A 22978-nucleotide genomic window follows, 5' to 3' on the forward strand; every position below is an offset into this window, starting at 1 on the left:
ATGATTGTTTGATTATATGACTGACTGAGTTGATTTTAATTGATCACACCCTTCGGAAGTCTGTCGGTGGCAAAGAGCAGCACAAAAAATTGACGTGCAATTGAAATATTCCCCAACCAACTTTTAGCTATTGTATGAAACTGAAACTGCACATATATAAAACTTCAATATTCTGAGCCAAATTCTTATTTTCAATTTTGAAATCCAACCAGGTTTTCTTTTCCTGTTGCTGCGGAGGAGTAAGGTATGAGTTGCGTATTCGAGTCCAAATGCCAATGATACCTCTCCTCACTTAATCATACAGCTGTAAACAGCTGTAAAAGAGGAACGGTTAGGGGCTCAGAGATCAAAAATGGCATGCAACCTATGGAGACATCCATCATTATACATGCAGGGCTCAAAGTATCACCTGCATATGCAGCTCAGTGCAGGTTAACTTGGAGCTGTGCAGGTATTTTTGGTGTCTACCTGCACCTAACCTGCACTGGTCCATGCACTTGGTTTTATACATAAATGACCTATGATGTATTCGTATGTGGATTGTTATTAGCTGCATTGACTGTTACCACCTATTAAGTATAAAAGAAAAAGATTGAAATGGTTCCACAACAATTTTAGTATGATTAATTCTTCCTTAATTTAGAGTGGTGCAGGTAATTTTTTTTTGTTACCTGCACCAGTATAGGTTTGCAAAATAAGTATGTCGAGCCCTGAATGTGTGAATCCAGCTTTCTATAGTAATTGTAAGTTGGTAAAATTTATCATCTCAATCCTGCCAAATTTTGTCTCATTTGGTGAATAAATGAGCCTGTTATAAAACCAATTAATTTTTGAAGGACCATCATTAAAAAAAAGAGTTGTATAGTCTCAGTAGTTTTCTATGGAAGTGTAGATTGTTAAGCCAAAGATTCAGGTGAAGTGGCTCTTTTCTTCTTAAATTGTGATGATGAGTAGCATTATACTGTTGTGTCCCTGTAGACAATGAGACAGATGTACGTTCAGATGCCGTATTACCTTGGATCCAGTCTGACGGAGCTACAGGACTCCAACCCTCTCAACAACTTGGTAAGTAGTCAGCTGTCATCTGTAGATGATATAGGGTCGATGTCTTCTGGCTCTATGATAACTAAGGGTTAATGACCTGCACGGTCGGTGACACCATGTACACCGAGGAACAGGCGGGTCATTAACGTTATTATCATATAGCCTACCCAAACTTGCAAACTCCTGTATGATGCATAGATCCCTTGGTACTATATGTGTGAATTCCTTTGTCGAATTTCTAAAAGTTCACTTTATTTTGTTCTTTGGTACATACATTTGTAAGGAGATTACAGATTGCATTTTGAACCCAAAATTTCCACAGAAAATATTCGAAACATTGCAGTCTTTGGCTTTTTAGAACAACAAAACTCATTATTAATGTTAACAGAAAGAGCCATTCTCCCCTTGCAGTCTGTACTTTATTCCCTCTGCTCTTGCATATGTTTCGCTCCTTTTGATTGGCTAATGCCTGCATATTCCTTACTTTCTTGTATTTATCGCTCCTTCTGATTGGTCAGAATAAATCAACACCGGCACCAGTGTTGTTTTGCATAGACAATGGTGCCAATGTCGATTCATTTACCAATCAGAAAAGCCTGAATCTATGTGTCACGGCGTCATAACCGACGTGGAATGGGGCCTTCTGATTGGTCCGTGGCACCTGGCTATATGATAATGAGAGTTAACCTCCTTCCTGCTGTCTAACCCCATAGGCAATAACAATTTGGTGTGAAAAAGCGGCCATATATATGCATAGGAGTCTAAAGGTTAAAGAATAGAACGGGGGATGCTTGGACAACCTCTTAGGCCCCCATTCCACTGCTTGGATGGTGCTCTCACGGCGATGGCAAATTTGACCACCGCTGTGAGAGCTCCGTGGAATCGCCAAGGTCACCGTGGGTCACCATGGCGAGAGCTCGGTGGGAGTGCTGAAGAAATTTTGTTCTTTATCTCTGAAATCCGTTAAGTAATCTTTTGAATCTTTGCCCGCCTGTTGAAGTTGCTGATATTTTGAGTTGAGTTTTTCATCGCTGAGAGCGCGCTGGGGTCGCCGGAGACGTCTCACTAGATCAGCTTTTTTGTGGCATTGCGGCGCTTTCACGGCGATGAGGCAAATTTGCCATCGCAGCGAGAGCGCCGTCAAGTTGAATGTCCACTTTACTGGACGTATTGGGTGAATTTTCTATCAGTTTTAGAGAGTGAGACAGATACTTTAAATAGCCTCCTTCAGTCAGTATTGACCAGGGTTAAATCTTACCTTGATACCTTGATACTGCGTCCAGGAAAGAAGGCTTCCGCCTGTTGTGTCCTGATCTTGACTTCGCTCTTCACGTGACATACTTTTGGCAATCCCAGTGTTTGTCAAGTCTGGACTTAAACTGGTTTACACTATTCGCTGAAACCACTGACTCAGGTAGGGCGTTCCAGCTCGACACTGTTCTAACACTGAAGACCTGACTCCTCGCTCTAGTCTTGGCGAGGGGAACTTGTAGTTTAAAACTGTGACCTCTAGTGACTGACTGCTCTACTGGAGCAAAGAAAGTTTGTACCGGGATTCTATCGATTCCATTCATGATCTTAAAAAACTTGTATCATATCACCTCTCAGTCGCCTATACTCCAGGGTTGGGAGTTTGAGTCGCTGAAGCCTAGTGCTGTAAGGAAGCTCTCTTAGAGAAGGGACCATTTTTGTGGCCCTTCTCTGGACCTTTTCTAACTCTTGCTTGCCCGTCTTATAGTGAGGTCCCCAGATTACATTTCCGTATTCCAGGTGTGGTCTCACCATTGTTTTAAAGAGAATTGGCATGGTTTGTTCATCCAAGTTGGCAAAAGACTTTTTAGTCAACCTCAGCATCTGATTTCCCTTGTTCTTCGCTGATGCTGTATGCGTATGGAATTTGAGGTGATTGTCCACTGGCACTCCCAGGTCTTTCTCTGCCTTGGTCTCCTCCAATACCTGGTCCCCTAAGGTGTAAATCTGCCTGTTGTTGTTTTTCCCCATGTGCAACACTTTACACTTGCCCACGTTGAAGGGTAACTGCCAGGACGCAGACCAGTCCCTCAAAGCTTCTAAGTCCTTCTGTAAGTTAACCCGACCTTCGTTGTCCTTCACACCCTGGTAGAGTTTACTGTCGTCGGCAAATATTCTGACCGTACTGCTGACAGCTTCTGGTAGGTCATTAATGTATACTACAAACAATACCGGGCCCAGTACACTCCCCTGCGGGATGCCACTCCTCACAGGGGTCCATGAGGAACTAGTTCCATTCAGCACCACCCTCTGTTTCCTGGAGGCTAGGAAGTCTTCTACCCAGTTGTACAGGTCTCCTTTCACACCGTACGACCCCAGCTTACATAAGAGACGCTGGTAGGGAACAGCGTCAAAGGCTTTCCTGAAATCTAAGTAGACTGCGTCAATAGCTTCCCCCTTTTCCAGTAATTGAGTCCACTCCTCCAGTACCACCAGAAGCTGTGTCATGCATGACCTCCCTGGAACAAAGCCATGCTGAGCGTCTGTGAAGTGGTTTCCAGCAGACATGTGCTCCACCAGTGCATCCCGGATGATAGCCTCCATCGTCTTCCCAACCACCGAAGTTAGGCTAACCGATCTGTAGTTTCCTGCTTGGGTTCTAGCTCCCTTTTTATGGATTGGCGTTATCCATAAATCTTGTAATGAAAAGTAAAACATGTTCTCTTATTCATGAAATATGTTTTTTTTATTTTATTGTAGGAGACATTCTTGGTCCTGAAAGGCATTCTGGAAGGGTTGTACCATTTGCACAGCAGGGGTGTTTCCCATGGTGCAGTCACCCCTCAGTATGTGCTAGCACCAGGACGGACACAGGGCATCCTGGACAACTATGACTTCGCCAAGACACCGGTGGGCATCTTACACTAGTTTGTCTCGTGTACTTATAACTTGTGCAGCTTTATAACTTTTGCAGGTTGAAAAGGACAGTTAGGCCTCCTTTACCATCTTGAATACTAGCAAACCAACAAAACCTGACAAACAAAGTTTAACATGGTTAGACTTGACCTGACAAAAAAATGAGTGACAAATAGTTTTGGAAAGAAAACGACAATTTCTTCTGTATGAGTTTTTATGTAAAAAAAAAGGTGGATGCAATTTTGTTGGTTGGGCTGACAATGGAACACAAAAGTATATTCAACATGATATCAGGGAAAACCAAGAAATTCTATTAGTTTGGCCAATGTAATTGATACAAAAAAGCCAACCCTGCATCCCTCTTGCCCGACAGACCCAGCGCGCTGCCACACTATTCCAGACACCCAACGGGCTGAGTTTCGTTCCTCCGGAGGTGGCGAAGGGTGAGTCGGCTTCGGCTGCCTCGGACATGTACCAGTTTGGTGTGCTGGTGCTGTGGGTGTGCTGCCCTGCTGACAACTTCTCCAGCACTGACTTGGGTGTGCCAAACCTGGGCAACATTACCTTGGTGAGTCAGCTGTGTGGGGAAGAGAACTGGGAATCTTAACGAGTATTTTAACATAGCAATAACTAAAGTAACTGTAGATTCATTTATTTTTGCAAGGACTTCATTTTGAGGTTGACAGGTAAAGTAAAGGAAGTTTTTGCAGTGTTTTTAAACTTTAAAAAGTTTGCAGTTGAAACAACTCTGTAGTACAGTAGAACTGAAATGTATACTCACGGTATCATGAATTTGTGGTTGCGTGGTCACCACAAAAACAAAGCTACTGTGAATATCTTGAGATTTTTATTTATCGCTAGTACAAACAGAAGATTCTGTCTTCCTCTATGCTACTACTGTTGTTTCAGTTGCAAAGTCAAATACTAAAGTATTTTGATTCTGCTGCAAACTTAAAAAATGAAGGAATGAATGGAGACCATTTTTGCCCAAACTGAAAAGTACAGGTCACAAAGAAAACACATTTACAAAGACACATGTTGGTACGAGTACTGTAGTCTAGTATATATAGGTTCGGCTTCTTCTTGCTTTTTGGCAATGGCAAAAATGTAGGATTGTATGGGTTTGGCTATAGTCAATTTATCGATAGCATTAGGAATAGGAATTTTTCAGTGCTTCTTGAAGGAATCTCCAGTGATTGTGCCATATCTTTCTTTTATTCCCTATTTTATTGCAGGATGTTGGGCTGCTAGAGTTCCTGCCACGACTGCTGCAGGCTAACAGCTCCACCAGACCCACGGCTGACAGATTGCTCCAGCTCAAGTTCTTCAAGGATCCTCCTGCAGCAAAGGTTCCACTGCCAGACCAGCCCAAGAGCCCTGTCCTTCTTCTCAGTCACGTGCAGGATCTCAGCAGTAGGAACATCGAGGTGGAGAGTACACATCACCTGGACACGATTTCCATCAACCAGGCAGGATCATCTCCAACCACAGCAGCATTCAAGCCAGACCACTCGGTTCTACCTCTGCGTACATGTGTATCACCGCCTACTAGTGTGCCGGGTCTTCCCACATCCCCCCCACCACGGAGTCCTGTTGTGAAGGATTGTCCGACCTCATTGCCAAGACCTCTCTCCCCACAGCTCACCTCCATTGCTAGCAGGAAGACCTCACCACTGATCAATCTCGCCAACATCACTGCAGCAGTTATGAAGGAAACAGAGAAGGTGGAGCCAAGCACGTCTGCTTTGGAGAAGGAGGGAGTCGAATGCAGTGCTGGGCAGCAGAAACCTAACGCAGAAGCAAAAGAGGTTCCATCGCCTGCATCTAAAGAAAGGCTTCATCAGCAACATCTCGACATCTTGAAAGCAAAGGGGGCACATGTTCTGATCCAGTATGATGTGTCATCACCTGACTTATACTCAAGCCCTGCTAGCCTTGAATTTCCAGCAGCTAGCAAGCCACACAGTGCCACAAAATCAGCTGAAGAGCCAACAGTGTGTGATGCAGCCGACGACAAGCCGACTGCTGCAGTCTCCAACCCTCCTGCTGAATGTGACCCCTCTGAAACATCCCAAGATGCAGACCTACCACTGCCAGCGGGCCCTCCTGCTACCTCTATGTTCACCACTTCCATGAGGGCTTCCCTGGAGGCAGCCTACCAGTCATTAGGTCTGCTGATGTCACCCACAAAGCGCTCTTCTACATCCAGCCAGCAGTCCTCATCAGCTACAAACAGCAACACATCCTGTTTGGAAGAGACGATGGATAGTCCGATCACTGAGGTGACTAGCTTTGAAAGTCTTGCCATGATGTTCTCTTGCCTAGTAATGACATCACTGCATGTACTTCACACTCTAGCGTAGTAGTTTTTTTTTTACTGTCTCTATGTTGCTTGCCTTTCAGTATGTGTTCCCTAAAACCTACTTTTGCATTCAAGGCTTGTTGTATGATCGATTCATCATAATCTTCATCATAATCTTGTACCTATCAATCTGTCATTAACATTTCTTTTAAGGGGAATCATGTACAGTACTTGTGTCAATGCTGATTAGAGAAGATTGACAGTTGTGTGTTTCCCTGTACACAGATCTGAAAGCATAGTATTCAGTGTCTCTTCCAAAGGCACAACAACCTGGCCTGCTTAGGATTCGACCCAAAGACCTTTAGATTAAACTACTATAACACAAGACCACACAATGCTAGAATAAGTGTACAAAAACGTCTGTTACTTCTTCTGTTTCCCCTTCAGTCCACAGATCTGGAGGCATCCATGGCTGGTACTAGTTCCCCTGTGTCCCTGTCACCTCCCCCCTCCCCCCTGAGGACAACCCCAGAGATGGTGGAGCAGCAGTCCTCTCCTCTGGCAGTCGGGATGGGCGGACTGTCCTCTCAGCTGACCAGGAGCATGCCCTCATCGTACTACAGCCCCAACAAAAACCTTCCTGCCTTGCTGACAGATACAGGGTTGGATGGACCTGGTGGGTTTGAGTTTGACAATAAAATACAGTAGAGTATTTTGATTTTCAAGCAGATGTTGGGGATGGGAGAATGTGTCCTTTCCTGACTACCAAGTACCTCTGACAGCAATTCCTTCAGTCATGTTGAGGTGAGTGGCTGTACCGGCATTCAGAACCCAACGTCTGGCAAGAATCTGATTGAACAGAATAAAGGATTAAGAATAAAACCTTGGATTAGTCGACAATAAAGTCACTTGAATGAAAGAAAAAGGAAACATCTGTGTTGCAACTTTGAAGGAACAAAATTCCAGGTGTATAATTTTCATGTCTGCTGTCCCAAAGTCTGCAAGATTGGCACATAAACTGGTCAAGGGTTGACAACACCTACATGTATACCTTTGGTAACAACAAACTCAGCTGAGGCTAAAGGTGTTGGCAGGTAAGGCACACAGTGATCATCAGTGGACAGATTGATGAAGTTAGTCACTGAAATTTGAGTGAATCTTGGTCTATACAGTGTTAGTGAACAATGAAACTTGAAAAATTGACCTGATTTTTTTTTCTTGTTCCACAGATCACTGTGACTAAACAGAGCTGGACTCTTACAAGTTGGGCCCTTATTTGGGAAAACAACTACCTCAAAGCTGATTACTTTAAGACCAAAGTCCTTTATTTGCACAATCTTAAGTCGGCAGCTTTCTTAAAGCTGACATAAGTCATCAACTGGATGCTTTTGTTCCTAGACAGTTAGTTATTTCCTTAGATTTGGTAGCAAATGCCTTTACTTTTAAGCATGTGGATGCATTTAGTTGTAGTGCTTTGGGTCTTGTCTTTTAAGTGATGCATCCAAGTTCGACAGAAATAGCTATTTTTATGAAGCATTTGAAGTATGTGTAGGTTTTTTCTGTTGTAGTTTCATTTAGTTATAAAGAGCAAACCTATTCTATATAACAGATGAGAGAATATGTTTTGTAGAGAAGGCTATATTTGAAACTGAAGACAGACATGTTTACAGAGTTGGCAATGTATCTGAAGCTAAATGTGATTTTCTTCTTTTCTCAAGGTTCCCTTTCAGAGGTTCTTTCCTTATATGTTAAAGCTAGAGGTAGATGATGCACTGTTCAATCATGTTGGCTAAAAAGTCTGGTACAAGGTTCCATTTGTTATATAAGCAGCAGGGTAGACATTTGTTTTCGATCTGTGCCATATATATTACCAAAGAAAGACATTGAATGTTGGCATGTACACTACCAGTTGGCAGTATGCCTACTTCTACAATCATTGGAAACCTCAAGAAGTATTAAAGCATCCATTCTTGTTTTGGGCATTTTTTGTTAGTGTATTTTTTTTCAGTATGTTCAATGTATGTTATCCTCCCTTAAAGTTAAGTTTAACGTTAATCTCCAATTATCCTTGGCGGTTTCTGACTTGGACCAAAATCTGAGCACTAGACCTCAAGCATCAAATCTGGGTCCAGCCAGAAACTGTAGGATTTCCCCAAGGATCTGCTTAGAGATTATATTCATAACTCAAGGGGCCCTGGAAACTGTATGAAGATTACAGTCTTGACCCAGACACGATCTGTCAGCATAGTTTCCAAGTCTGTGTGTGAGAAGTTCCATATTCATTCCGTTAGTACTTACCTCTAAGATACAGGGTCTGGCTTAGTCTGGGTATATTTGCGGCGTTCAGTACGTTTTGTTTTTTACTCATTTATTCCGCCACAAAAACGCATAAAACACTAAGGGTTACCCTACATCTGCTTGGAGATTATCCTTTAAAAGACACAAGTCCCCGACGGATGAGAAGTAGGTCATGCTATTTGCTCGATCTTCACTGTCAGTGCTTAAACTGCAAACTCTGACAGATGAAACTGGCTGAAAATTATTGATTTACGTTATTTTATCGAGAAACCATATTGACCAAGCACTCGTAAAAATGCCTCCTTGCAAATGAACTACGACACATTCGGGTTTCTTTTTTAGGTTGTAAGGCTGTGTAAGATCAACGGGCAAGGCTCCAAGCCGGATCTTAAATACTAGTCAGCGCCAGCTGTTTGTTTAGCTGTCAAGAACAAGTACCGCGTTGGCTGTGTTATCGGTCCCAGTATGTTCGCCTTAGCAAGGATCGCAGGTTCCGTGTCGCTAATCGTGTGAGAAATGTGGAGACGGCTTCGTTTGTATGCCGTCGTTGTGATGGCAGCAGCAACAACTTTACTGACAAGCTATATAAAGGACAGCTTCTTGCGGAGAGGGAAAAGTTACAGGTAAGAGAGAATCCTTTGCAAAGTCTGTAATGTATGCGATAAGATTAGAGTGTAGAAATGTTAGACTGCGTGTCTGAGGCTCGATTCTAAACACACACCCAGAAATATTTTGAGCGAGTATGGGGACAGCTGTTAACCGCACCCAGGCTATAGAACTTTTCTTAACGCTATCAACGCCGCAAAGTTTGACATTTACCTAGGACGTATGCTTGGCAAGTAAGCACGTACGTAACTGCAACAATTTAGCATTTTGGTGGAATATTGCCTGATAGCTTTAAGGGATCGGTTTAAAACAGACGTCATCTGTAGTTCATTTGGAAAATACATGGTTTTTCAAATGGACGAAACTAGGCTGGGGCTGCAAGGCTGTCTGCTTTCTTCTCGAGGCTCGTTCATTGCCACATTTTTTTTTTCATCATCATGATTTTACCAGCAGTTACAAAAGTAAGAAGGCATAAGACGAAACAGCCTTCAACTTAAGGTCTGGAATCGCCAACATAAAGAGAGATGTGCCCGTAAAATATGTACTAAGATAAGCTAGCCCTCCTGACATACTAAAAACTTGGCAGTCACTATATATTTGATACTGAGGGAGATTACTTTTATCGACATTGTAGCCGAAGCTGGAGGTGGTTACAGCGGCATGGCACTGTACCTTGTCCTGGTGCCAATATAACAACATCTGGGAAGCATCAGTCAAAATTGGTTTATGTCAGAACCTAAGAATATGCTAGCTTCCACCAGGCTTTCCTTCGAGGGCACAGGATCGTAGAATTCTGAAGAAAAAAAATCAGGAAGTTGGCCAGGGGTGTCAGTCCCACTCCGGAATCTGTGTGGCCGGCCAAATCCTCTAGTAGCAAAACTCCCCTGGCAAATTATTCTGAATACAGCCAGCGTTGTCAGTCTGGTAAAGACTAAAAAATATCCCCGATTTGTTTCCTTCCGTGTATTCATTAATCTTTGTACATACTTACGTGGTAATGAAATATTACACCAGGGGTACAGGAAACTTGGGTATCAATATGATATCTAAATATGACATAACACGTTCTATATTATGTTCATTATTTTTTTTCCGTTTACCTTACTCTTTTAACTGGATTATCTATGTCCATGAATCAACTTACGCACTAAGATTAATGAATGGAAGGAAACAATTTGTAATATGAAAATATACATATCCTGTTTCCTTAGATCCCGATACTCATGCCTGTGGGGATGGCTAAGTTTGAAATGGCGAAACTTCCGCCAAACCGGTAACCGGAAGTTTCGCAGCAGTACTACATTGTATATATAGAAAGCCGCTAGGGGCATATTGTCGACGCTGTGCTTTATTTTGCCGACACCAACCCGCAAACCAACAAATATAAGAACCATTAACGATTTAGCCCGAGTCATGATGCTCTCTCACACTTTCTACCCCAAACCCCCTACCCCACACACAGACCAAAAAAACACCTCCTTGGAGGAGATAACGATGGCATGCAGTATGTTGTCACGGTGAAAATGCAACTACATTTGATTAAACAAAGTTTCATTGTTGCAGACGTCCAGCCATGACTTCCACACTCTTCGGTGCCAATCACAAAGACAGGGAAGACGTTATGTACGATTTCTTGGAAAACTTTCAACCGAAACTCGACCCCAACTGGGAACTGCAATACGAGAGCTACACCAGGGACAGAGACTTCATGCCCTCGGTGAGACATAAGAAGCATTTGTGTTTAACCATATGTACTGGTGGTGTTGTCATGGTGATTCCTATCTATAGCTAGCACCTAGCAATCATACGGAACAGATACGTACTAGTATACACGTATATGATAGAGTAGAGATTTATATATTTTTATTTATTGGTTTGGCTGTTCTGTCGATAGAGATCAGTCTGCACAATAAATGTACCCCCTTGAAATAAAGTCAATACTGTGTTAATCACTATTCTGTTGATGCCGATTTGTACTTTGTTTGGTTAAATTTTCAACGATAAAACTGCGGTGATGATCATGAACCCATGGCATGCACAAACACTAAGAATATTAAGGATCATAATACATGTATAACCGAAACATACACTCCCTCATAATAAGTTCAGAAACGTCAGACAACCACGAAATCAGTTATGATGCTTTTTGTAAAAAGTATGATCACGGCAAATGAGGTTCCGTTTTAATTTCCAGTTTTAACACTGTATATTTCAATTCAATAATAAAAAAACGGAAATATAGAGGAAAATTTCAGGACTTTTCTTTCTCGACCTTAATACATAAGGAGCTCAACCGATGAATGAGGGATAATAAAAAACGAGATGATATTGCTTTCCACTGAAATCGGGTTTCCGACCTTTTCTGAGTTAGGTTAGTGGCAAACTTCACACAGTGAAGTACTTATTTCCTTCTTTTTGTTTGTTTCTGTTCGCTTGAACAGACATGTCCCTACGGATTAGTTCACAGGAAGAACAAGTCGCGATGGTTCGAGTCCAGGTACATCGACGACATTAAGATGTTCATGGACAAGGAAGACATAAAGGACGAGAGCTTCAAGAAGCTACAGGCCAAATATCTCCTGCCCTTCGGCTACAAGGACAAGAATAGAACCGGTACATTGTTATTGATCCGCAACTTGTCTGTAGCTTTGGCAGAAATGTATCTTTTTGTTTTAGTTTTCAAGATGGTGAAATCTCGTAATTATCTCCATGAAAAATTTAGGGGGGTTATATTTTCACTAGTGTTTATGTGTCGGTGTGTCTGTCTATCTTTCTGTCTGTTTACAAGGTAACTCAAAACGCCTGGGTGGATTGGTTTTATACTTGTGTGTTGCTGGGGTTGGACAGACGCTGGAAATGATTAGATTTTGGGGAGGGGGTCTAGCGGCTTCCCTCGGTGCTGCAGCGCAACTTCAAATTCCGGTTTTGCTTTCTCGTGTTCTGAACAAGCTATGGTCAGGATGTTTGGATGTTAGATAGCTCTTGTTGATTCTTACTTCTTTTGTTTTGTGTCCTGGTCCATGTGGATGTGCATGAAGCTGTTGAGGAGATTTTCAGCGTGCTGCCCCACCCCCCTGTGGTGAGGGAGGGGAGGAAGAAGTGTGTGCGGTGCGCCGTTGTGGGCACGGGTGGACAGCTCAAGGGGTCCCGGAGGGGGAAGGAGATAGACAGCCACGACTATGTCTTCAGGTAGGCAAAAAGGCGAAAGGTACCGTGTTTTTTTTAACAGAAGGACAGTGAGTTTATTGTTAATGCACCGTGATTATGGTAATTTGGTCCCAGCAGAACATAGTCGTAACTCCTCAGCAACAAAAGCGTTACCAAAAGCTTGTGTTACAAAAATATCATTTTGCTAAGCCTAGAGAATAGGTACTGTATTTTCCTCATAATCAGGTTCCACCGTTTTGTTCACAGGAAAACATGAATGTAGGGCCTCTCTAAATGTAAAATATGTCTTTTCCAGGCTGAATCACGCGCTAGTCGGAAGTTTGTACGTTCGGGACGTTGGGAACAAGACTTCCTTCTACATCTTCTTCCCAGAGTCCGGGCACGTGCAACACGTCATCAAATCGGTACGTTGTGCCTTTGCCTATGAAAGATAGATCACACTGGAAGCGAAACTTTGTCAATGCTTCATATAAAATAAAGAGTATGAATATGTATGTATATATGTATGTATGTGCCTTTGTCATGCCTCAAAGTTTAACGAAGCATTTCTCCTAACCTGAAGGTCTGTCTGTGTTGGATTTAGGATTTATTTTAAAGCATGATTTAGCCGAGATTTACAACACAAGAACAATGATATAAACTGGTGCTTAACAGGCCTCAGTTGGGGAACATGATTTTTTCTGTTCAGCACCAGTTTATATCATTGTTATATCATTGTGTTGTAAATCCTGCTTAAATCTCTCCGTTGCTTATTAATGATATTGCGCATATCGGTAGCTAGTATAACACAGCTGGTCTGGCACCTCTTGTAGACTGTTGCGCACAGGAGGATGGTAAGTAACATTTGTTTGATCCACATCACATTTTGATCTTGAACTGCAGGGGCGTTTGGGTGAAAAATGTTAAGGGTGGATAACTCAAGAAGAGTTTGATGGATCGTCGCGATTTTGGTTTTGGCATGCTAGTAGTTCTGATAGTTTTGTATACATTTTAATGAACTGTTACCTTCCTTAGGACCCTATCCTAGTCTACATCCCGTTTAAGGACTGGGACCTGGCGTGGATGGCCGGGTGGCTGATACGGAAGAAGGTTCCGCCCCCTCAGTGCTGGATAGACAAGGAACCCGACTGTCGCAAATATGGGTACGGTTCACAATACTGCTGAAACTTCATCAGTTGCGGTACAGAACGTTGGTAAAAGTTTCACGTGTAACGCTTCGTCGGTCAAAGACTACGCTTTTTAGAGCCAAAGTTGAACTGCACTTTCCGAAACAAACGAAAATGGACTTCAAATTTTTGACTATCCAATTCCTGTCTTTGCCAAGAATGAGCCAAACCGTTTCTGTGACGTACTAGTAATTACGTTACACAGGTAGAACGCGTTACTCAACGAGGAGTGGACAATCATAAGTTGCAGAAAGTTCATGGCGCCCCCGTCTCTGTTAGGGGATGTAAATTGGATGTAACTTAAGGATTTATTTATACGCAGAATAACCAGTGGTGTGTATTTTAAGCCCAATGCATCTACCGCCAAATGTACAGAATTTATTAGCAAAATGCTGACGAAAAACACGACACAGATACTGACTGTACTGTACTGTACATAGCTATCCCGGTGAGCCGAAGCTGGTACGACCGGAGCGGCTCCGTCTGGCCCACCCTGACTTCCTTCGCTACGTGTTCTGTAACTACCTGAACGCCACCGGACAGAGACCCACCACGGGAGTCTTCACCGCCTTCATGGCCGTGCACATGTGTGACCAGGTATCTCTCTATGGCTTCGGATTCGACCCGAGGTGAGTTCAGGCTCCTTCACAGGCCCGGCATAGGCATACCCTCCGTTTTGACATGTTTTGGGAGCATTTAATGGACTTTCTACTTTCTACTGCTTTTTAAAACTTTCGTCTACTGTCCCTTACACGGGATCCACATTCTCAAGAGGATGTGCTCAATTCTCGCGAAAAGGAAACTCATGAAACACTCAAAATGGCCTAATGATTCTAAGTGAGACAGATGTAAAGATACTAGTACCGTGCAATAAAAAGCTAATAGTTACATGTTATTTACCCCAGGTACCCAATGCACTACTACGACCAAGACATCTTCACAGAGCCCAGAGAGAACGACACAGCGCACAATTTCGGAAACGAGCGGGCGCTTTGGCGGATTCTGGATCGGGAAAACATCGTTCGCTGGGTTCGGAGATGATATGGGCTACGTTGCAAGGAAATCGTTCTTTCCCTCTGTGCTTCCTTATTGTCGTTCTGATCAGTATGGAAAATTCGATTGGCACGCAATTTGAGAAACTGAAACAAAATGGCAGTCAGATGAAACATGTCGTTTCTTCCTACGCTGTAAAATACAATGTAGTTCTCTTTTCACTTTATCGCCGCCTGACATTGTTAAGTAAACGCCACTAACAGAGTAACAGACATTCTGTTCAAACAGACAGTTTATTTCATTTTGCCTTCTTAGATAAAATACGCTGGCATCACAATTTGTTGGTCATTTGCAATACTTAGATTGTCCACAGGACATAAAACGAGGTAATTGGCCATATTAGACAAAATGAAACATGTTCCGTAAGACGGAAATAAGAGATGCTTCATGTGACATGCTGACAAAATATCATTCATTGCTGATGACACAACAAAGTCTGCTCGTACACGTTTCTTCTTGCATTACTTTGTTTTCAAACTCTACCAAAATGTTGCTGTTGAATTGCTGGGTGTTCTAATATGAAAGGTGCAAGTATGGACATCGGACCTTCTGGCAAAGCAATATGTAATGCAAATTTTCATGACTTCACCAAGACGACAACATAAAGTCATAAACCCAGGTACCACTGACCCCTTAATGATGTCATGTGAATTGAAAATAATGAACACTATACCCCAAACAGTCATATTCACAATGAGTTGAATTATGTATTGTTCTTAAAATCACACATAACTTTCGTTTGAGTAATATGACTATATGTTGACAAAACTACGTCTTAGCATTTCTTAATTTCTTTCCAAACTAAGAAGACACACCAGCATTTTGTTGGTTCCGTTGGTCCCGACGATAGATGACGTTACCATGCACTGCGCCTGCGTGGTGCATAAGGTGCCAGGGGCCGTCGAACTCTTCCCAGCATTCCCTGCACAGCCAGCGGCGCGGCATTTCCTGGTCTGGAAAGTAGCGATCATGATATCATGAGTTAGCAAATGGAACACGAAATACAACCAAACAGACGAAGAATAACAAAATCCATATGTTACACTTGCCCGCTTTCCCCTTCCATTTAAAAATGATAATAAATTCATGGAAAGTGCCACAAGTCAATTATCATCTATGGAAGCGATTTGACTGTATTTTTGCAATCAATAAAAAAATATGGCCTATGACGTCAGTATTGCCCGCCATGTTGCAATGGGTTTTTGAACCAGGAATTTTCCGGCTACACGTGAATTTGTATATAGTTAGGCGTAATCGTGTACGGTGACATCACGTACAAGAATAATCTTTTTGTACCTGTGACGTTACTTTCAGCACGACGCATGCGCAGTCCTCCAGCTGTACATCTGCAGACGACTTTTTTCCTGCAGCCGCCCGACTTGTGTTTGCGCATGAGCGCCACAGTCGTGAAGAGCTGCCGACACGTCCCACAAACCAAGATGTCCGACGTTTCTAGAACAAAACATTTAATTCATGTGATCCAAGCATCATTATACGAATGTTATATATTTCAACGTATAACATAAGAATAGGTATGAAAATCGTTGTAGTTATTTTGCTTAAACCAGGCGAATATACATATGAATAGTTTCAATCGGTCGGTAGGTCATAGCTGTGGGACTATTTTTTTTTACAACTGCTTCCCTAAACGAACATACAAAACACATTTTAAGATGGTTTATCTCCGACAGCATTTACTGCGGAAACCATGAACCTACCGAGTATGGAAAACACATCACTAATGGCGCGGTAGCCCCAATTGACAGTACAGGCTGCTGTGTGTTTAGGAGTGGGCTTCACGTTCATGTGAGCTAGACAAATTGGGTGTGCTTTGTCCGTTAACTAAGTCATTCATAAAGATGCTTTCATCTGAGATGTACGGTTGTTGGGGATTTTGAAATATATATACGAGGGACGAACGACCCTAAAGTCACTCTATATCAATCAGTGGAGTCTGTGTTTTTACGACACGCTTTAGTGATGATTAAAATGTGCGAGTGTGGTGCTCAGGCCGTTAAGAATTATTCATTCTGTCCAAATCCACGCCACAATGTATTCTACAGTCGTTATTCTACAATTCAGGACCAATTGGAGGAGAAATGTATTGTAAAGCGATACTGCATGCGCAAACACGTTCTAGTGTCTGTGCATGCAGTATCGCTCGTGCAAACTATTCCTCTCGTGCCAGGCCCGTTGCCCGTGTACCTCAAGCAGTGACCCCGGTGTATCGTTAGTGCTAGGGGTGGGTACCGGTACAGAAAATTCAGGTCCAAAGGATTAGGTACAGGTCCGGACCTGAACCTGGACCTGATGCAGTGTGACTAGGGCTGGGTATCGGTACAGCGTACCGGTACAAAACCGGTTTTTCTTATTGGATCGGTCCAGAAAAACCGGACCTGAAAAAATTAGGTGGACCGGATGTTGGACCGATTAGAAAATTAACAGATTATTTTATCAGGTTTTCACATGTTTTGGCGCTTGCAGGTGGAAGAAAATAACAAGAGTGAAGTAGAGTAGAGTTTATAGTAATTTCTACCAAGTTTTACAGCCAATCGTACAGGTGCAGTTAGCGTTGAAGGATTTTAAAACGCAAGTGTAAGTCTAATACTCCACCAAACAGATCTCTTTGTAGTGAAATGGACCATTGGTATGAATCATACTGCATCAGGTCCAGGTTCAGGTCCGGACCTGGACCTGATCCTTTGGACCTGAACCGGACCTGGACCTGAATTTTCTGTACCGGTACCCAGCCCTAAGTGTGACACATGCCAATGGTCCATTTCACTACAAAGAAATGCGTTTGGTTTTATTAGACTCACAGTGGCGTTTTAAAAGCATACAACGCTAACTGCACCTGCACCTGTACCATTGGCCACCATTGGCTGTAAAACTTGGTAGAACTCTACTCTACTTCACTCTTGTTATTCTCGTCCATCTGCAAGCGCTAAAACGTGTGAATGCCTGATAAAATAATCTGTTAATTTTCTAATCGGTCCAACATCCGGTACACCTAATTTTTTTCAGGTCCTGTTTTTCCCGACCGGTCCAATAAGAAAAACCGGCTTTGTACCGGTGTGACAGCGATCTAGCCCCCCGCGTTTTCGCCCCCCTTTAGCGTTTTCGCCCCCCCCCCCCCCCAGAGCAGCTGGTAACTACATATTACAGGTGCGCTACCTGGTACTATACTGCACCTGGGGAGTAACGTATATGGTGTGTTACCTGGTACCTATATGGCACCTTATTACTGTACCGTAAGAAACTAAGATGTCATACCTCGAAAGTCGATACTATATCGTTCGGTGCAAACATGACATTGAAATGAAAAAGACAATTTTTGCAGCTGAGATGGCATAAAAACAGTGCTACTGCGAACGTATCAATCAACACCGTCTACGGTACACGTCAGGTATATGTTTTCAATTTGTCACAGTGTTTTCTTTCTTGTGCTGGAAACATTTCCAAAGCACTAACAAAAACACACGTGAATAATAGTTTCTCATTATAAACACTATCTACGCGCAAGTTGATAGAGCTGTTGCTAAATGCTACACAAACACTGGTAAAGTACCAGTCTTAAGAAACACGGGTAAATGCATCAGTTCCTAAATACTAGAAAAAACAGTCATGTTGGAGGTGAAGATATCCCTTGGCCAGGTGCATATACCAAAATGTGCGTTATTCTGATTAATACCTAATATTTGCATAATTAATAAAGACATTACATAGTTCTTTTGTGGTCACTTCATGGTAGAGACTTCATATTGGAGATATATAGGTTGCTTGAGGACAGGTGAATACAATGACATACATCTTATGTCAAGACTCAGGTATATGCAATAATGGGAATACAAGGGACCCAACCCTCCTTGTCTGAAACAAGTTCAACTATCTTATTATCATGTAATTACGTTAATATTGATACTATGAATGGAGTTATGTATCAAACTCGTGTACTTATATCATTCTGAAACTGCATTTTGTGATTTATACCAATCAACTTCTAAAATGTCATGTAAACCCGTTTTTTTGGGGGGGGCGAAATCGCTAAAGGGGGGCGAGGTAGGGGGGCGAGATCACTAACCGGGGAGGGCGAGATCGCTAGTGATTTCGCCCCGGGGGGGCGAGATCACGGGGGGGGGCGAAATCGCTGTCACACCGGTACGCTGAACCGATACCCAGCCATAGTTAGTGCTTTGCGGCGGTCAGCGAATCGAATACTCCCCTTCCAGCTTTTGGAGGAACAGTTACCAGCAGCCAATTTTTTTTTTTTATTTTGCTTTTTGTACAGACTGGGACAATGTGGCACTGCACTCAAGTTTTGTAACTTATATTAACAGTGCCACATACACGGTACAGACAGAAGGTACCCATTTTTACACCTGGGTGAGGAAGGTCGTGTAAAGTGTCTTTCCCAAGGGCACAACGTCGGGGCGGGGCACGGTGGGGATCGAACTCAGGACCTCTAGGTTCCGAGCCGAACGCTCTACCAGTTACGCCACGCCCGACGCCACATGCAGCCAATTGCAATCGGGTCGGCGTTTCTGGTCAACAGGCATCGTGATTGGCTGGCGTATTCCCCACCAACAAGAAAAGGGGTATCCAATTGCCCAGAAAGAGATCGCTACATGCCAAGTGCAAACTGTAACACACTTGGGTCATTTTGTGCACTACTCCAGATACCTCTATACAGACGGTGGTAAGGTCCCACTGTTCAGACGTAAATTTGATGCTTGCGTAATAAGATATGGAATTACCTGCGCGGCTGCGCCCATGCCTCATGCCCCTCAGAAATGAACAAACTTTATTCGGTGGACACGTGAGTACCAGCGTTCCCATACATCCTCAATACTGCTATTCTATCAGGGTTGAAGTCTGCCATCGCCGAATGCCTTCTGACATGTAGCTGATCAGTTAAACCAACTAACCGTACAATCAAGAACAAAATCAACCAGCCAAACATCCAGCTTAGCAACCAATCCATGAAGCGACAAGCAACCATCCAACTAACCAACTTACCAACCTACCCACTAAGCAACCAGCCAACCAACCAATTTATTTTACACCCACGCACATGAACACTTAGCCACTCACTTCTGCTTCACGGCGAAATGATTTTAATGATCTGCGAGTAACCACTGTCGACTCTTAACGACATACATGTATAGGAGCTTTTCATTTCTTTTACGGCTTAAAAGTATAAAAAGGGCGAGTCCGTCGTTAGAGTCAGAGTTGTAAGGGCTTGAGTTATAGGCCTGATGGTCCATAGAAAATGGTGCAGACCCGTTATGAAGATGACATGTTCTGCGTCACGAGTGCCCCCCCTCCCCTCACACACCAACCACTGAATGACAACCGCTGAGCAAAAAATTTCGGATCTGTAAGACCAATTGAAAATGATCGTTGATTTAAAAAGAGAACACAAAAACTCTTATTAAATATACTTATTTCTCAATGAAATTAATATGACATTTATACGAGCGTAGTGAGATCGCAGAGAAAGTAGCCTGTCCGAGATCTCAGTTCAGAAGTGATGTTTTCGTGTATTAGTGGCTTTTTATTGCACAATCCAATTGCATTTCTTCTGTATTAGGATGTGCTTAGAAGAGTTAGCGAGCCAGTCTCGTGGTTTTGAAGTTTGCAGTCCCCAATAATAAAGGTGCCGTGCGACCCCTTCTCCAGCTTTCATCTCACGGCTCATAAATATCCAGATCTCGCGTTGGAACGGATATGCGGCCGTCCGTGTAAATCTGAAATGAAGGCTAGGGAGTGTGCGGGTTTGAGCAAGGGCATCTAGGGGATTTTAATGCTACTCGTTTACCATCTGACAAAGAGATACAGCATAGTATGAAATAGTTTAACTGTTTTCAAACACAAAAGGATTACACTCTCCTAACTTGACCAGTTCTGTGGTCGTCTTCAGGATACCCCGGGACCTGCTTCGTTTACGTGAATAAGACAAGAGGACCGGTGGAAAACTCGGGGTCGGTCAGAGAGTTAAATTAAAAAATCCGAAATCACCACCAGGGAAATCGGCGAAAAAGACGCATTTGCAAAGACGTCCTTTTAACCTTTTAACGTTTGTTGCAAACGTTAACGCAATGGCCGGATAACTCTTCTTGCAAATTATTTGGACAATTTCTACTATTTAGTATTTTTCCAGCAACGTAACTCGAGGAATCTGGCAAAAACTATCTGATCTCGGCTGTTATACTATCTGTACATGCATTTGTTCACTTATCCCCTTCGTGAGCGGCACACTGAGAGAAGCATGAAGCAATCCCGGACTTTCCTATTTAGGGGCTGATCCCAGGGGAATGTCTCAGTCGTCGTTTTCCAAATGGTTTCTCCGATATTCAATTACCCCGACCTGTATGGACTACCGGGGTGGTCATCAGTCAGACTTTACAAGTGGTCTTTATGTACGGGCTAACCCTACCGTAAACTCAACCTGTACGGCGTGCTTAATGATACACCTTATACCAAATATACATGGTGATACATGCACAGGTATTATATGTACATCATACAGTACATGTGTGCACAGACGGTCAATCCGTGTATTAATGTCAAAGTCCAACAGAAGACAAAGAAGCTAAAGAGTCAAGGACATCGCGTCTGTGTTAAGTCTTAGAGTTAGCGAGAGTATATAGCAGCGATTTTTCTCGTGAATGTATTGCCTCATCGATATCCGATCGACTACCGAGATGTCGTCAGTAGTAAGTATATCTAGTGTTACAGAGAGAGAGAGAGAAATAGAAAGAGGTGTACTTAGACACAAAGAGTAAAGAGATATTCTGAGCGACATACAGCTAGAAAAAACAAACAATACATGTACTTGAGGATGAAGTCCAATCTACTTACCATTATTTATGGCCTGTTCCTGAATGTTTCCTATCCGTTCGGCTGAAGGGTTTGAAGAGCCATCATCAGGTGTTGGTTGTGTTTCACGGCACGATCCGGCAGCGGAGGCGACTCCTCTCAGTCTTCTTACCTCACGATCGATGCTGTTCAATAAGGAAAGCACTGAACATATGACTTCTAAACTAATTGATCATTTAAACTATGGTACGTCCGGTTCATATACGTGCGGTAGATAGACATGTATTTCACGTTCGGTTTTACGAATTTCATTCGCCGCCGGCTGGCTCATGCAGATGGGAGAGCGATAGATTGAAGATGTTAAGGTTCTTGGTTCCATTCCGACTGTGGCATTTAAATTTTGTTTCTGATAAGATTACACCCCCTCCCCCTCACTGAATGATGGTATGGTAAAGATGTCTCGTCAATAGACTCCCTCACTTTAAATGCAGTAAAAGAAATTAAAGCAGGTAAATGCATGAAATACCACTAAGACATGGACATTTCGTACGTCAAAATGGTTGATCTGGTCTGGTCTGACAAGGTAATATAAAAGAGAGACAGAAGAGCTACAGTACAAGAGATCCATAAGAAATTCCTCGTTTTTACGTTCTTGGTACTCTCAGTGAACGTGTGTACGATAATGTCATCAACTATAATAGTTCCCATCGCACACAGTACTCTTCTGGTGAGACAGGAAGTATACGTATACAGGCAGGAAGTATACGTATACAGAAAGGAAGTATATGGATACCTGTAAGGTGTATCCCTGCCAGCCCGCCCAGCCCCACGGACCGCTCCCGGCATGGTTCGCCTCTGACTACCACAAGACGTCACGGATTCCATCGGCGTCAGGCCGGCGCCAGGGACCGGTCATTGTTGTCTTGGCTGTGGGCAAATAGCCATAGGGCAGATTACACTGTCAGCTCTGGTTTCTCATCTCACCCGTTCCTTAGTGTAACAGTTGACTATTTGACCGTTGTGGCATCGCAGAAGATCTGGCAACCAGTGTTTCTCCACAGTTCTCGGTTTTCTCTGACATTATCATTAAACCTTTTCCTTACTCATTGAAAACCCTTCCGTTCATTATAGGTTTTCGCTCGTCCCGATGGCCGTTTCTTTCCTTTCCTGTGGTTAGGAGGTCTTCAGCCTGGTCTTAGGAGACTATGCATGGTAAGATACACTGAAATAATAAGTCACTAATCCAGGTTTCCATCTAAAGATCTACAATGGTTTAGTCAATAACCTTCCAAAATGGTGATTGGCCCGTTGAAACCCAAGAAACGCTGGAAGTTCTCAACACAGCCTAGTTTTGCCCCCACTTCTTTTTATATCATCCCGCACTGTGAATACCAGACCACACAGTTACATGTATATCCTTATGCAAACAAACTTGTGGACTGAACGAATTTTGACCAAACTGCGAAGGTTTAGTCAGCTTACGAGTACCTGTTCCTTCTATTCAAACGTACTCAAATTGGACGAACATTTTCAAGGAAAATAAATTCAAGGATGTTATGTACGCACTATAACCATTTCCCATTTATATTATTTGGGGCTCTTTATTTTTACGCAACCGTTCACAGACCTTCTGGCT

The 22978-nt window shown here is 42.9% G+C and overlaps 3 protein-coding genes across 4 annotated transcripts in view; 2 read left to right on the forward strand and 1 right to left on the reverse strand.

Moving 5' to 3' along the window:
* LOC118411093 (serine/threonine-protein kinase 31-like) overlaps positions 1-8212 on the forward strand; it is a 27374-nt gene extending 19162 nt beyond the window's left edge. For both annotated transcript variants that reach the window (XM_035813126.1, XM_035813127.1), the window contains 6 exons: positions 979-1065; positions 3775-3924; positions 4304-4498; positions 5166-6212; positions 6680-6908; positions 7462-8212. In XM_035813126.1, the coding sequence (XP_035669019.1) occupies positions 979-1065; positions 3775-3924; positions 4304-4498; positions 5166-6212; positions 6680-6908; positions 7462-7475 (1722 nt within the window). In that variant the 3' untranslated portion in view covers positions 7476-8212. The remainder of the gene's footprint in view (positions 1-978; positions 1066-3774; positions 3925-4303; positions 4499-5165; positions 6213-6679; positions 6909-7461) is intronic.
* Positions 8213-8365: 153 nt separating this feature from the next.
* LOC118411095 (CMP-N-acetylneuraminate-beta-galactosamide-alpha-2,3-sialyltransferase 1-like) lies at positions 8366-15579 on the forward strand. Its single transcript, XM_035813128.1, has 8 exons — positions 8366-9153; positions 10700-10853; positions 11578-11749; positions 12175-12325; positions 12600-12708; positions 13319-13446; positions 13911-14099; positions 14376-15579. Exons 1-8 carry the CDS (start codon positions 9047-9049, stop codon positions 14509-14511), a joined length of 1146 nt encoding a protein of 381 aa, XP_035669021.1. The 5' UTR covers positions 8366-9046; the 3' UTR covers positions 14512-15579.
* On the reverse strand, positions 15294-22450 carry LOC118411096. Its single transcript, XM_035813129.1, has 4 exons — positions 22136-22450; positions 21385-21527; positions 15820-15975; positions 15294-15476 (listed from the first exon to the last, which is right to left on the reverse strand). Exons 1-4 carry the CDS (start codon positions 22225-22227, stop codon positions 15325-15327), a joined length of 543 nt encoding a protein of 180 aa, XP_035669022.1. The 5' UTR covers positions 22228-22450; the 3' UTR covers positions 15294-15324.
* Between the last annotated feature and the right edge of the window lie 528 nt (positions 22451-22978).

Source organism: Branchiostoma floridae, chromosome 3 (genome assembly GCF_000003815.2).
Source record: "Branchiostoma floridae strain S238N-H82 chromosome 3, Bfl_VNyyK, whole genome shotgun sequence".
Taxonomy (NCBI): domain Eukaryota; kingdom Metazoa; phylum Chordata; class Leptocardii; order Amphioxiformes; family Branchiostomatidae; genus Branchiostoma; species Branchiostoma floridae.